Source organism: Vespula vulgaris, chromosome 1 (assembly GCF_905475345.1).
Source record: "Vespula vulgaris chromosome 1, iyVesVulg1.1, whole genome shotgun sequence".
NCBI lineage: Eukaryota > Metazoa > Arthropoda > Insecta > Hymenoptera > Vespidae > Vespula > Vespula vulgaris.
Window position 1 is genome coordinate 18,958,312 of NC_066586.1, and position 16,059 is coordinate 18,974,370.

At 36.6% G+C, this 16,059-nt stretch overlaps 1 protein-coding gene across 18 annotated transcripts in view; it reads left to right on the forward strand.

Annotated features, from left to right (window-relative positions):
* Nucleotides 1–16,059, forward strand: part of LOC127070439 (disks large 1 tumor suppressor protein) — a 461,967-nt gene that overhangs the window by 342,059 nt on the left and 103,849 nt on the right. For 15 of the 18 annotated variants that reach the window (XM_051008545.1, XM_051008424.1, XM_051008415.1 and 12 more), the window contains one exon: nt 3,627–3,662. The exons of the other annotated variants lie outside the window; for them this stretch is intronic. In XM_051008545.1, the coding sequence (XP_050864502.1) occupies nt 3,627–3,662 (36 nt within the window). The remainder of the gene's footprint in view (nt 1–3,626; nt 3,663–16,059) is intronic. 18 annotated transcript variants of the gene reach the window in all.

Below are 16,059 nucleotides of genomic sequence, written 5' to 3' on the forward strand. Positions count from 1 at the left end.
TGTATATATACATATATCTATACGTATAACCAAGATTGAGCTATCATACGGTATCATCGATCAGCGAGTCAATTATGCGTGAAAAGACCTTCGGAAAGTACACTTTTTCGTTCGGGGAAAATGAAAAAGAGAGGGGAGAGAAGAACCCTCTCGAAATATTTTTTCTTCTTCTTCTTTTTTCTCCCTTTTCTTTTCTTTTCTTTTCTTTGTATAAAAACAGCGGTATAAGAGTCGCTCGCTATTTTCCGTAGGTAGCGAGCGGAAGTAACGGCACGTAGAAGGTAATTGGATTTCATATTCTAACGGTGGGTGACACGACAAGCTCGTATAATTAATTACCATTCAACTTTCGTCTACACGATCTTTTCTCTCTCTCTCTCTCTCTCTTTTATTTTCTCTCTCTTTTCTTTTCGTGCCTACGATCGTCCCTCTTTTTTCTCCCTTTTTATTTTTTTTATTTTCTTTTCCTTTTTTTTTTCATTCGTCCGTACGACGAAAGGAAAACTCCAACGAACGAACTCGAACTTTTCCACTGCGGTGGAAAGCACTAGTTCGACTACGAGAATGAGAAGGTAGAGGGAAAGTAGGAGGAGGAGGAGGAGGAGGAGAAGAAGGAAGAGAAGAAAACCATCTTTAGAAAAAGGGACACCTCGTAATTTTCCTCACTTATTTCCTCTACTTCTACTTTTCTCGAAAACTTGTGTCTCCTTGAAGCAGGTATACTACAAACGAGAATGAAGAGGATAAATGTCGAGAAACTATTGTAACTATCCGCGCGTGTTTGGCTGAATTTCTATGTAATACGTAACGATGGGATGGTGAGAGAACGAAGATAGGTAGTAGAAAGAGGATGAAAGTTGGGGAGGGTGGTAGGGAGTTAGGAAAAAAAGTTGAATGAAAGACGAATCGAGGAAGGATAATTGATTCGTGGAAAGTTTTGAGGAATTGATTTTCTCTCTTTCTCTCTCTCTTTCTCTTTCTTTTTTTTTCTTTTTCTTTCTCTTTCTCTTTTATTTCGTTCTCAACGAATTAAAAAAAAAAAAGATAAAGGTAAAAACGTAAAGGATATTTGAAAAATCGTTTTTAAATGTCCTTTCTCTTGATCGTCTCCGTTGAGTGACAGATCTCCGGTCCAGTGACAAACACCTACACTTGGTTTCCCATTGATACTACCGACTTATTCGATATATCGTTTCTCCTTTCTCTCTCTCTCTCTCTCTCTCTCTCTCTCTCTCTCTGTTTCTCTGTTTCTCTGTCTCTCTGTCTCTCTCTCTCCCGCTAAAAGAAAATTCAATCTCGTGATTTTCCCATGGGAAGTAAAGAAACGACGTTGCAACTTGAAACGCGAGAGTTCGGGTGTATATAAAACAAAATTGGGAAGTGAGAGAACCAACAAATAGTACTTTTCGTTGGTAAAAAGAAATAGAAGAAGAGAAAATATATAGAAAGAAGAAAAAAATATAGATAATATCGAAAGTTCAACGAAAGAATCGACAAAATCCTTTTAGATTTTTAACGACGATTAACACGAATTTTAGCAATATATTTAGTTTAGCTGTTCTTATATAAATAAAGGAAAGGATATGTTAGAAGGTTTTACTCGTATGTATTCGTAATTTAACATACGACGATCGAGCTGCGGAATGGAATATTTTATAGACAAACATCTAAAGTTTCAAGGGTAGCCTTATCCCCTCTTGTACGAGTCGAAACGAAATTCAACTTTCCCTTGCAAATAGATATTCCAGAAAGAACAAGGTCCTGAGAATTTTTCATAAATTGAATACACCGGTTATGTATACTCTTCAAAAGGAACGAAGATTCACGTTCGTATGGATATTCCTTCGATAGTTTTTCATGAATAGAAAAAAAAAGAGGATGAAAAGAAAAAAAAGAAAGGGATCGTGCGAAATGAAATAGATGTCCTGTGAAATAAAATAATCGTCGACGTAGGTATCGTCGACGAATTAACAAATCGAATTCTTCTCGATTCTTTTCTTCCATTTAATAAAAATTATTTTCATCTTTAATTGATTTGGAACGATTTTAATTGACAATCATTTCGTCGCGAATGTTCAATGAATGCGTATAGAATTTCAATCGCAGTGAAATTAACAGAGAGAAATTAATCAGAGAGAGAGAGACAGACAGACAGACAGAGAGAGAGAGAGAGAGAGAGAGAGAGAGAGAGAAAGAGAGAGAGAGAGATAAATCTCCGTTTATCGAACAATCCTTCTCTCGAGGTGTTATGTTTCGCAATAAAGGGAATCGCAGGAAGTAGCAATAAATTTCAATTAGGACTGCGTCCTGTCGGCGACTACGGATAAACTATGGGTAAACTACGATCAACAAAAAGAGAGTAGAGTGTCCTGATCGAAAAGCATCCAAACTTTGAATATTAAAAAAAAAAAAAAAAAGAAAAAGAAACAAAGTAAACGGAGAAAAAGAAATACTCTCAACTACTATGTGAAACTAGTATCTGTTACGTAAACGATCGTCGCAATTTGTGCAAGTACGTATTTATGTACTTACGTATGTTACGGTTTATGAAAAGAGAATAAAAAAAGAAAAAGGTAAAAATAAAAAGAAAAAAGAAAGAAAAATTCGAGAAATCATATTTTGTTTCTCGCTTGATTCCAACCGTAAAGAAAGAATTTGTAAGGACGTCACGACAAGTTCATGAAATTTTATCAACCACGGTTCGTCGTTAATACGGCAGAAGAAAGGAAGCCGCACTGCTCGTTTCTACAAAGGCGTTAAATCGAATCATAAAACGTTTGATGGTCTCTCTCGAGAGCCTGGTATTCGCAGAACGATTTCGTCGCGCGAGTTTTCCCTGGCGGAAAATAGCTCGAGCACTTTCCAAGGGCCTTAAAGGAAGCGAAGCGTTGTTTAGCGTTTTTTAGCGTCTTTTTTTTTTACAGAGCTTCGAAGAAATCATTCTCCTTTCACCGATATACTTATAAGGATATATACACCTATATATATATATATGTATGTATGTACGTACGTATGTATCTATGTATGTATTTATTTATTTATGTATGTATTTATTTATTTATTTATTTATTTATTTTCAAAGAGAAAATTATTTCGTAAATCATTACCATTGGATTACAATTTGCACGATTTATATTCGTTAATGCGATATAAATATATTTGAAATATAAAATCTACGTTCTTCGAATAATTACGTGGGAGGGAAAAAAAAAGAAATTTATATAACAAAATTTTTCGTATAATATGCATAATAATGTTAAGAGAAAGGATAGCGGGGAGACGGCGTTGAATTTTTTCTAGTTAATTTCGCACTGCATGAGAACTCTCTGCACGGCATCCGTTCGTTTCCCTCCCCTTCTCGAATGCAAATGCGTAGCGCACAAAATGGCATGCTTTACCAACGTAAAATTTCAAGCCGTGGTGCATCGAATGAATGCATCGAGTTGCGTTCTCTTTTTCTCTTTCTCTTTAAACTCCCCTCCTCCCTCATTGCCCTCTCTCTCTCTCTCTCTCTCTCTCTCAGTTTTTCTTTTTCCAGCATGATACGTGTTTCAAATTAACGAAAGTAAGAGAAACGTCGATATAACGCGACCCTTATCTAATGCCTACGGCACTCGTTGTTGCAGGCACACACTCCTCTGCTCGCGGCGGACACAAGACACGTGAGTATCAAAGCTTTTGAGAAATTTCATACTCGTTCGACGAATTTAAATAGAATTTTTTTTTCTTCTCTTTTTTTTCTCTCCCTCTCTCTGCTTTTTCTTTTATATATATATATAAGAAATTATATATATATAATTAAACTTAAAAAAACTATATATATAATAAAACTATATATAATAAAACTTAAAAAATCATATATATATATAATGAAATTTAAATACCATCGACGTCAAAAGGAATTTATTCGACGGTGACGCAGAATTAAAAGCGTTCGATAAGCTTGAAACAGTTATACTGTTAATTAGATAATTAGTTGCGATACTAATCGTTGGTCCGTACGGAATCGTTATGCAAATTTGTGTTCAATTTTGTCCAATTGCCGAATCACGTCATTCTCTGTCTCTATCTCTCTCTTTCTCTCTCTGTCTCTCTCTTTCTGTTAATATATAACTAACATTTTGTAGAGAACGATCCGTTAACACTTCCATCTCCTTTTGCTAATTTCACGAACGATTTGGTTAACCATTATTTATTTTTCTTTTCTTTTTTTCTTCTCAAATTATAGAAACCATCATGAATTATTTAATCGACAGTAAATCGAAAGGGGATCATTCTTGTCGAAATAACGTTTTCATTAATATAACAATTATCATTACAAATGCGTGGCCTCCTTTTCTCTGTGTGCGTGACGTGTTTGAAATTATGTTAATTTATGAAGCACGCGATAAACGTTCTATACAATATTTTAATTACCTACGCATATAATACACACACACACACACGTTCATACATAAACATGTGTCGATAATAACCAATAAGGTTGTCGTTATTGCATTATCGACTATATATTGTGGTTTTTGTGCGGTCGTGGTTACCAATTTACAATGCCCTATTGATTACTGATTTTATGGTAGTCATAGTGTCACACATTTGCATCGAAACGATTTCAATCGTTCACACTTATTCGAATACTTTCTTTTCTCTTTTTCTTCCCTTTACTTTCCTTTCTTTTCTTCTTTTTTTGTTTTATATCGATGCTACATCGAGTAGTCGATTCGAGAAGAGATCAAATAAGTTTCCTCTTGATTCTTAAATCTTATTAAGAAACTCGAATCGATTCGTCGAGTTAGAAAGTAAAGTTTCTTAGGCAGTCAAATGTCAGCCAATCTCTGATAACGTTCGCCGTCGTCGTCGTCGTCGTCGTCGCCATCCTCGTCGTCGTTTTTGCCGCCATTGCCGCTTAAACGGCCGATTGGCAAAGTTCGGCCTGATTAATCTCGAGTTAAATTAGATAGCGTGCGTCTCTCTAAAACGGAAGCTGTGAAGAACGAAGGGAGGGAAGAGGAGAAGCAGGACAAAGAGGAGGAAGAGGAGGTAGAGGAGGAGAGAAGAGAGTAAAACAATTTGTCACGTGTATATTATGAATCATTTCCTGCGACCTCTGGACGATGATCTTCTTATCAAATGCACTCATCGAAAACATTTTTTTTTTTTCTTTTTTTTTTTTCTCTTTATATATACCATTTTATATATAACAAACTCATCAACGGGGATAAAAAGAAATTTTCTTTCTCCGTTCTTTGAAATTGCATTTCTTTAGAACGACGTTCGCACAATAACGACGTCGACACGTTGTTATTATATATTTAAATAATCGCTTTGGTTCGTTCACGAGACGTTAATATATTTTTTTTTCTTTTCTTTTATTTTCTCTCCCTTTATTTTTGATTTCCATTTCTAATGGCAACGATTTAAATCCTTGGCGTCGGTTTATACCTCGCCATACTTCGAACGTCCCGTTCGTTGGCTCCTCGAAAGTTCTCCTACAGAAATCTCCCTTGCAGTACTCACTCTCGTTCGGGAACCAAGCCCGAACACGCTCTTACCCGGGAAGATTCATAGCCGACCTGATTCGATTTGCACTGGCATTTGGAATTTCGTGAGAACGTATGTATGTATGTATGTACGTACGTACGTATGTACGTGTGTGCGTGCCATTCGTCTCACGTACTTTTAGAAAGAAGGGATAAGCAGGTCCGTCATTGTTGTTTTCGAAAAGGCAGGAAGAGAAGTAAAAGTAAAATAAAAGCCCTATGGAATTTCCGTATGCGGAATTATTTGATAATTATTAACAATTATGAAAGGGATAATCGAAGTAATTACAAAACTAAAAACTCTTTGACGTTGATGACGTCTCTCTCATTTTTTTCTTTCTTCTCCTTTTCCTTTTCTTCTCATCCGTTATACTTCCGCGAAATATTTCTTAGCTTCCTTCTTCTTTCTTTCTTTCTTTCTTTTTTCTTCTAATTTTCCTTTGTTTTCTTTTTATTCCTTTTCTTTTTTTCTTATTAAACGAGTTAAAGAGCATGGACGAAGGGAGAAAAAGGGCTATGCGGATTCCATCACGGAGAAGATGCTTTTAAGGGCACTTCCGTTATATCCATGGAGCTGAGCTAATTTTCACGTCGTCGGATTCAAGAAGAGGAGGAGTGAGAAGGGAGAAGGGAGAAGAGAGAAGGGAGAAGGGAGAAGGTAGATGGTAGTCGTCGTTGTCGTCATAGTCGTCGTAGTAGTTGGTCGTAGTTGGTCGTAGTCGTCGTAGTCGTCGTATTTCAGGGATTAGGAAAATTATTATGCAGCTCCGGGCTCAGGCGTACCCTTCTATGTATATGCAATCCTATATCCAACTTGGACGATGGTGTCGCGTAGTCGGTGCGTAGTCGAATAGTACAGTAGAAGTACATAAGTGGTGACCTCATGGAAAACCGGTTGGACGTTAGTTCGTAGTAATGCGAAACGTAGTTGTGGCCACGACATAATCGTAATACGAGAATACGCGAAGGATCGATTACGTTTTAATTCGCGAAATCGTGTTTTGTTCCAAATATTTTTTTCCGTTCTCTTTTCTTTTTTTAATCTGCTTTCTATTTCTCTCTCTCTCTCTCTCTCTTTCTCTGTCTTATCTTTTCTTTCTTTCTAATTGATAATAAATCAGGTTGCGAACTGGAAATACGAGATGTGGAACTTTTCTATATTTTTTTCTTTCATCTTTATCTCTCTCTCTCTCTCTCTCTCTCTCTCTCTCTTTCTCTTTCCTTTAACGCCACTGTTCGATTTAGAGATTCTTACTAGGCGATGACGAACAGGAACGTATCCTACGTTCTAATAACGGAGAATCGAAACGTTAACGAGGCCGTCTTTAATATAATTATACGAACGTTAGGAGATAGAAAGACAGATAGATATATATATATAGAGAGAGAAAGAGAGAGAGATTGAAGGAAAGCTTAATACACATAGAAGGTTTACCCGCGATAACTCGCTAGAAACGTTTACTATCGACGGTGACACACGCAACGGTGTCCTTAATTAAATCTAACTACTTGTGACTCGTTGAAATTTCCTCGCGTGTTCTAACGCGCAGGAAATTCTCTAATATCCATAAGTAGGCATAGGCAATTCCTATACCCATTTCCCTAGTTTCGTGTCGCTTTAAAATCGACCAATTTTCTTCGTTCATTCGTTCGTTCGTTCGTTCGAAGTAAGAAGGATTGTTGTTCCATCTTGAGATGCTTATCTTCGCGAGTAATTTCGAAATCCATTTTCCGCGGCGGGACTTAACGTCGTAGTTCGAGACAGAAATTCGGAATTCCGGACAGAGCTTCTCTCCTTCTTCTCCCACGGGAAAACACGTCCCTATTTCACATTATCCCGCTTCGTCGAAATCCTAATTCCATTAGAACTGTGAGCTACTACTAACCCCTTTGATTCTGGCCTCTTTCCTTCTCCTTCTCCTCCTCCTCCTCCTCCTCCTCCTCGTCCTCTTCTTTACCTCTACCGTGTTCTCCTTCTCTGTACTATCCTTTCCACGCTCACTCGATATCGGCCTTGTTTTAGCTCCGGAGCACGAGGAGTATATCAAGTATTATAATTTCTCTCATAATTCCCATGTAAACTAAAATCGACAACCCTCTCCCTCTCTCTCTTCTCGTGTATCATGGATTATTCTACATCGTGAATATCGATCTTCGTAAAACGATTTGTATTATTGTATCTATTCCTTAAATATTAATAACGAGGCAATAACGTTTCGTCGATGAAAATATTTACGAACGTTTTTCCATACGTCCGTTTGTTTTCAAGCGATGAACAAACATTTAGTTCGTAAATATATCGATCGACGTTTGTAAATTTTTGTCTTTTTTTCTCGGAAATATAAGAGAAAACAAATGTATCGGGGATAAATAACGAAGATATTTCGATGGATGTATAATTTTTCGAAGGTCTCTCTCTCTCTCTCTCTCTCTCTCTCTCTCTCTGTATATCACGTTATCGTATATATTTTGATGGGCGAAAGTGTTCGAAGGATGTCTGGTTCTCTCCTTTTCGGAGGGGAAGAAAGACAATTCATGGTACGTCACTAACAACTAATCTCGGCAATTTGCGGTGACACGGTAGGGTCGTACCGACGTACGCACGTCAAGTCTGGATGATTTATACGACGTGTCCCGTTATAATGCTGGTATCCCATAATGCAATGCCGGGAGGGTGGAAGCACAGGAAGTGACAGGAAGAGACGACCTCGCGTGGTAGCCACTAACCATGGACCCAACGATGACCTCTTACCGGTAATGGACACTATCGTGGATCCCTCGACCGTGTCGCTGTTCAAATACCAACGATACTTCCTCCCTTTTCTCGTTCTAATATCATTAAAACTGATATATATATATATATATATGTATGTATGCATGTATGTGTGTGTGTGTGTGTGTGTATAGATCATATATATATAATATATATTATATATATAATGATATATATACATACTATATGTGTGTATATATATGTATATATATATATATATATTTCATGATCCAAATAATAAAATTCGAAAATAAGTGTTGGAAGATGATAATGAATTATTTCATATATCTTAACGTAGACAGATAATTTATCGTTCTAATTCTTTTTCTTTTCACTTTTTTATTTTATTTATTTTTTCTTTTTTTCTTTTTTTATCTATATGACTTTAACAGCAAACGGTTCGACTTTAAAGGATACTTACGTATGTAAGTATCTATGTATTACGTGTTTGGCGAGACATCGAGTATAATACCAAATGCAATCAAAATGATGCTGGGTGGAAATGGGTGGAAATTCTTCGAGCGTACGTCGGAGGAGTCTGAGAAGACGACGAAGCGTAAATAACGATGACAGAACGTTTCCATCGTGTTACGTTGCATTTATCTTTGGGGAGAGAAACAGAATGTGTTACATGGAGTTATAGAGAGAGAGAGAGAGAGAGACAGAGAGAGAGAGAGAGAGAGAGAGAGAGAGAGAGAGAGAGAGATATCGTGCGTAAAAAAAATAAATTGTAGGGCGATGAGAGGGATCATTCGCTCTCGTGTTATTAATTATCTCTTTTTCTTTTGCGTTTCCTTTTAGAGTATCATTCTACGACTCTCTCTCTTCCTTTACTTTTTACTTTTTCTTTACTTACTGTTCCTGTACATTACTGTTCCTTCTTTTTTTATTTTTTATTTTCTTTTTTTTTTTTTTAACAACTTTCGTCGGACATTCTCTGAAGTAAATAGAATAAATTGAAATGTAAAAAAAGTAATGACATTTACATTGGATGACAAAGTGTGAATTCGTTCTTTTTTTCTTTCTTTCATTTTTTCCTTTCTCTCTCTTCTTTTTTTTTCTTTTTTTGGTGGAAGACAAAAGGTGTACGAAATTTTTTGTTAGAAAATGTATTTTTTAAACAGTCTCTCACCGTTCCAACGTAAAAGATCCAAAATGGACAGACCAACGGAAGAATCGATAGGGGAAAGCTAGAAACTATTCGTTTGCAAAGTGGAAAACGAGAGAGAATTTAGTCGAGTTTCATCGGCTCGAACATACATACATACATACATACATACATACATACATACATACATACATACATACATACATACATACGTGCATAGATACATACATACATACATACGTGCATATATACATGCATAAATACATACGTACGTACGTACCGTACATACATATATGGTACGTACGTACGTACGTATGTCTAATTGCTGCAACAAATTTCGAAACTGACCGTTTGAAGCACGAAATGCCGTTTTCCACGTTCGGAATTGTTGCCGCCGTCGCCATCTCTGACGAGGTTCGCGTATTCCGCAGGTTCGGCTTTTCTCGCTGCATTTGCAGTTCGACCGAACGCATCGAGTAGGTTGACCGCAGTATTTGACACGTTCCAAGTTTATGTACAACTCCAGTACTATTTCGTATGTACGTACGTATGTATATGCGTATAGATACGTATAGAGGTTAGCAAGTATATATATATATACATATATGTGTGTGTGTGTGTGTGTAATACGTACTACGTTCTGACGTACTAACGTACTTACGTACTACATGAACATATACACATGTAAGTATACGTAACGAACATGACGAACTTTGAGCGAATTCCTTTTTTTTTCCTTCTCCATTTTTCTTTTTTTTTTTCTTTATTTCTTTTTTGTTTCTTTTTTCTTTCAGCGTTATCTGCATACAAAATGCTCGTTCCCTATCTCGTCGCTGATTCCAATGCAGATGGGACGGAATAAATTATGATAATACAGTGCGATTCTCGAGCGAGGGAAATCAGCTCTAAAGATTTCTAGACTGTTAGGTATAAAAAAAGAGAGAGAGAGAGAGAGAGATGAAAGAAAAGAACGAAAAAGGATATTAAAATAAAAAAAGGAGAGAGAGAGAGAGAGAGAGAGAGGTCGAAAAAAAAATGAGGCGAGAGAAACGCATAATACAGAAGTGTCCAATTTAAAACGGGTCACCCATTTCGAGAGTATGATATATCCCTTTCGAATAAAATTATTCATGAGAAGAAGCGATATGTGGATTCAGGAATATTATTCGATAATTCGATAATAGTATTAATACGAATACGAATTTTGAAATGATGATATCCATCGAACGAATTAATAATAATTATTCGCTTTTTCCTGGAACGTAGTATTACATTAATTTTCAACGTTTTACCTGATGTAATAAAATATCATCGGGTAATACGACTATCGTTTAATCGGATAATCAAGTAGAAGAAGAAAACTTAGGAACGACTACTATCGATTCTCCTTCCAAAGTTTGATCTTTATTCGTGCTAGCGCTTTCATAAAATTGCCGGAGACAATTTTGTTTCGCCGACGGAGCCCGTAAGGAGCTCGTAAAGCTCATAGTACGATCCCCAGTTAAACGAGGTCGAAACAAAGTAGTATAATCCGTGAACCAACGACGATGTCTCTCTTCTTTCGCTTTCGCTATACATATATATATATATATATATATATATATATATATATATATATATATGTATATCTGTGTCTCTCTGTTTTAGTTTCTTTTTTTTTTTGTAAAATCAAATAAAAGTGCAACATCGAGCATTTTTATTTTCAGATCGACTCTTACTCTGACCTAAGTTTTTTTTTTTTCCATTTTCTACGCGTTTGATTCTTCCCACCACTTTTGTTTTCTCTCTTTTTTTTCTTGTTTTTTTTTTATTTTTTTTTTTAAACATTTTTGTTTTTTTTTTTTTTTTTTTACAACGGTCCAACACCATTGCTCTTCTCTACCTCTTAAAAAATCACCGAGTTTCACGACTTTCTTAAAGACTTCGATTTACCTTCACCCGAGAAATGTAAGTCCAAAAGCAGTAGACTAATTTATCTTTCATCGGGAAGTACTGCGAAGAAGAAAAAGAAGTAGAAGAAGAAAGAGGAGAAGAAGCAGTAGAAGAAGAAGAAGAAGAAGAAGAAGAAGAGGAGGAAGAGGAAGAAGTAGACGATGACGAGGGGTGATTGAAACGAAAGATAAACTCGAGAGACTTCGTTCGTAGGTTCGTGTTTGATCATTTGGTATTCCTAAAAGATTACTGTCCGCTACAAACATAAACGAAAAGAAATTGAACGAAATCATTTTAATTAATCAAATCGCGTTTAAGGCGTTGTAGGTTGCACTAAAGCGACAACCTTCTCTCTCTCTCTCTCTCTCTCTCTTACTTTTTCTTACGATCGTTTAAAAATTTTTGAAAGAATATTCTCACGGAAGTTGAATCGTGAAGTGATCGTAAAAATTCAGTTTACACCGCACTTTTATCCTTCGCTCTTTTATTCCAGGAAAATGAATCTAGGAAAGAGGTAATAGGAAAAACGAAATAGAGAGAGAGAGAGAGAGAGAGAGAGAGAGAGAGAGAGAGAGAGAGAGAGAGATTGCCTCCAAGTCTTTTGAACGCACACTACTATTATCGCACATCAGACAGATAGTTTCCTTTGATAGGAAAAAAACAGGATAATTGAAAAACGTATATGTTAAAGCATACTCGTCGGACTTCTTTAACGACACAACCAGCATCGCTACCACCCTTACTCTTCTTACGTTTTGTGAAATTCATATCGTGCGAGCTAAAATGGATTCCTTTTTTACATCGAAATTTCCAAGTGGATTTTATCTTTGAAGAAATTTCTTTAGAACCCTACTGGCGACCCTACTAACTCTCGCGGTTTTAGTCCTTTGACAGTGGTACAAAACGAAAGAATCGAAGAAACCATGTGCGACGTATTTTGAGGGGGTAAAAAGAGAAACGGCTTTTTTTATTTCCCTTACCTTCTATCACTTCCATCTCCGTAATTCAATTCTTTCTTTCAATTCTTTCTTCCCTTTCTCTCTCTCTCTCTCTCTCTCTCTCTCTCTCTTTCTCTTTTTTCCTTCTTTTTTCTCTCTCCGTTTCATTCGCCATAGAAACTCGACGATTTATTTATGATTAAGAGACTTCAAATAATATTGAAAATATTCTACATTTTCACTTTTATTCTTATTTAGTTTGAAAATCATACCTCTCTCTTATTACAGTCTTTTATCTCTAAGGGATGTTACCCCATAGTAATCTCGACTTAGAATTACTGAACTCCGTTTAACGATTTACGAGATTCGAACGATCCTCTTTATACCGTCGATATATTTGATCCTAGTGAAGTGATCCTAGAAGCACAAGAGAAATAGATAAAGAGAGAGAGAGAGAGAAAGAGAGAGAAAGAGAAAGAGAGAGGGAAAGAGAGAACGTGAAGAGAGATGTTTCGATTCAACGACGAACTTCGTTCCATTTTAGCACATACCATTTACGGTTTAGGTCCGAAAGTTTACGACTTAAAGTCAGCTCGAAGAAGAGATCCCTTTTAAGGGATCGTACTTACGCGGTAGTTGAAATTTTTTCATCTCCGAGATTTCGTCTCACTTCCGTAGCATTTACTATACCCTATACTCCCATATATTTTCGTTTCTTCCTTTTTCTTTGTTTCCCTCCCCTCCCCTCCTCGTTCCGTTTCTTTTTTTCCTTTACGACGTCAGGTAAAATAAAAGAAATTCTTTCGTTCCTTTCTTCTTGTATTTCCCTGTTTTTATCATCTCTCTCTCTCTCTCTCTCTCTCTCTCTCTCTCTCTCTCTCTCTCTCTCTCTCTTTTTTTTCAATTTTCTTTTTTCTATTTCATTTTTTCTTTTTTTCCTTCTGTAAAGGGGGTTGATAAATTTACACGCGGGTTTTTAACGCGATATCTAATCCGCGGGATTGTTATTTCCAACTTGAAAGATGCATCGAGAATTTACCGACTATTCTCGACTTCTAATTCGGCGTATTTTTATCACTACACTTCCGATGCAATAAAACCACAATAGACCACCACGTGGTGGGTAGATGTACGAAAATTTTCCATGGCGATAATAAAACTGTTTTACGATTTTCTCTCTCTCTCTCTCTTTTTCGTTTTCTCGTTCTTTTTTTATTCGTTGTTTGTTTTTTAAACCACTCGTTAAATCCTACAAAAAGAGTAGCGTACGTATATACCTGTAATACCATGTATGTATAACCACGTGCGTCAGAGAAAATACTTGACGCTTTTTTTCTTTTCTTTCTCTCTTCCACTCTTTTTTTTTTTAATCCCTACCCTTCAATTCCCCTTCCCCAATTGAATTTTTTTTTGCGCGCCAATTCGCTCGTTTTCAAGAGCGAAGGCGTTTACGTTTCGCAACCATAAAAATAAATGTTCTGAGTAACATCGAAATCGTTAAAATAAAGAAGAGAAGGGAAAATAATATATCGGTCAATTTAGATAAGTATTTAAGTATGTAGGTCCCTTGGAATCGTTTTAATCGTGAAAAAGAATCGTCGAGAAAAAAGAATCGTCGAGAAAAAAGAATAAGAAATATTTCAAATAATTCACACTATAAATACATTGCACTTAAATACATACATACAAACATATATACATAGATACATAGAGACGTCAAGTTGTTATAACTATGCATTCGATGGTCCTTTATCTATTCTTCCTTGGTCACAATCTGACAAACAAACCGACGACACTTGGAAGAAAGGATTTTAAGACGTGAGAGAAAAAGGAGAAGAATAAGTAAACGTCTCTTGGAACTTTCGAATAGGAAGGAAGGAAGGAAGCAAGCAAGCAAGCAAGCAAGCAAGCAAGCAAGCAAGCAAGCAAGGAAAGAAGGAAGGAAGGAAGGAAGCAAGCAAAAGAAGAGAGAAAAAGAAGAGAAATAAAAAAGATAAAAAGAGATGAAGGGTAAAAGTAAAGGGGTTGGAAAGAGGGCCTCGTTCCTCCTGGAAGAAAAGAATCGGAAAGAAAACTAAGCGAACGTGACCGGGATAACGCGAGCTCGATTTAGATTCGTCTCAAACTGTAGTGGTGGCGAGAAAGAATAGTAGTAGAAAATATATATATATATACATATACAGAAAAAGAGAGTGAACGAAAGAGAGAGAGAGAGAGAGAGAGAGAGAGGATGAAAGAGGATAAGGGAGGAGGCCTTTAGCGAGGGCACGCTGACGCAGAATACAGGATTGGAATAAATTTACGGTCCTTCGTGCCGGATTAATACCGTTCCTGTCAAGCTCGACGTTGCATTCCGTACTCTCCTTTCCACCCTCAACCCTCACACCTCGTTGCTACCTTCCACTTCCTATTTGCCCTCACTACCCAACCCTTCCGTTCCCCTTCTCTCTCTCTCTCTCTCTCTCTCTCTCTCTCTCTCTCCCTCTCCTCATTCCTCACTTCTCGCCCTTCTCTCTCAATCCTCCATGGACTTTTCCAGTCGGGGCAATCGACGATAAAAGCTCGGACGAACCGCTGCTAATCCTGTGCTCCGCCTTTTGCACTTCTACCTTCTCTATTACGCGGTCCGAGTATTATCCTTTAACGTTCTCTCCTCATTGTCCTCTACCCGAATTTGTTTCTTTCTTCTCTTTGTTATTCTCTAGGAATATTTTTATTCGAGTTAATTCGAGGAAGAACTATTTACGTATATATCAATCGTACGTGTTAATTTATTTCTATATAATTTATGTATATATGTATATATATATTTTTTTTACGTTTGTATATTTTTAACATTCACGCGTGAAATAAGGGATTGAAGAAAAAAAGAGAAAAATGATAGATACAGATTCGTTTTCGTACGTAATGGTATTCTCAAAAATCTAAGATCGTAGATATTTTATTCGATCGTCCACATATTTTCATTTACATTTTTAATTGGACGATAACGAATGTTACATAAAGATCCGATGATCTCAGTCGCAAGGAATATGTCGCAAACAATCTAAACAAATATTGTAAACAAAGCTGTCTATTACGTATTAAGACTCCATTCGAATTATATATGTATGATGTATGTGTGTATATAACAAATTGGCCTCAAGGCCAACGCTCTTATTTACATTCGTATCTTCCTTATGCGTTTACTATCTCTATCTCTCTCTCTCTCTCTCTTTCTCTCTCCCTCTCTCTCTCTCTCTCTCTCTCTCTGTTATACGACGATAGAAGTAATTTAGGGGAACGTCGAAAAGCGTGGGAAGGCAATGTGGAATCTTAGAAAACATATTCGAAGTGTCGAGAGAAACAAAGAGTGTACCACGTGAGTGTGTATAACTCGTCCATCGGTTCCACGAGGAATATTTCATGTATAGGAGGCGAAGATTTTAGTCTCGTTTTAGTTCCATTTGTTTGTTTAACTGATCGATCGAATTTAACCTACAATGGCGAACGTCGGTTAAAAGGTGGGAATGGGAAAGGGGAACGGGTTGGGCAAATTGTAAATATTTGTTTTTCAGCGGGAAATCTTGTGAGTCTTCTTCGAATGTGTTAACAATATTTCAAATAATCGTTGAGAGAGAGAGAGGGAGAGAGAGAGAGAGAGGAGTGAGGTCGTTTAAATTCGTTTATCGATTGGATTTCGAGTAATCGTTATTCTTATCTAGAAATTTCTCTTCTCGTCGGATATTTCATCAATCGTTTTCTCTAATGACTTTTTATTATCGTTTTTTC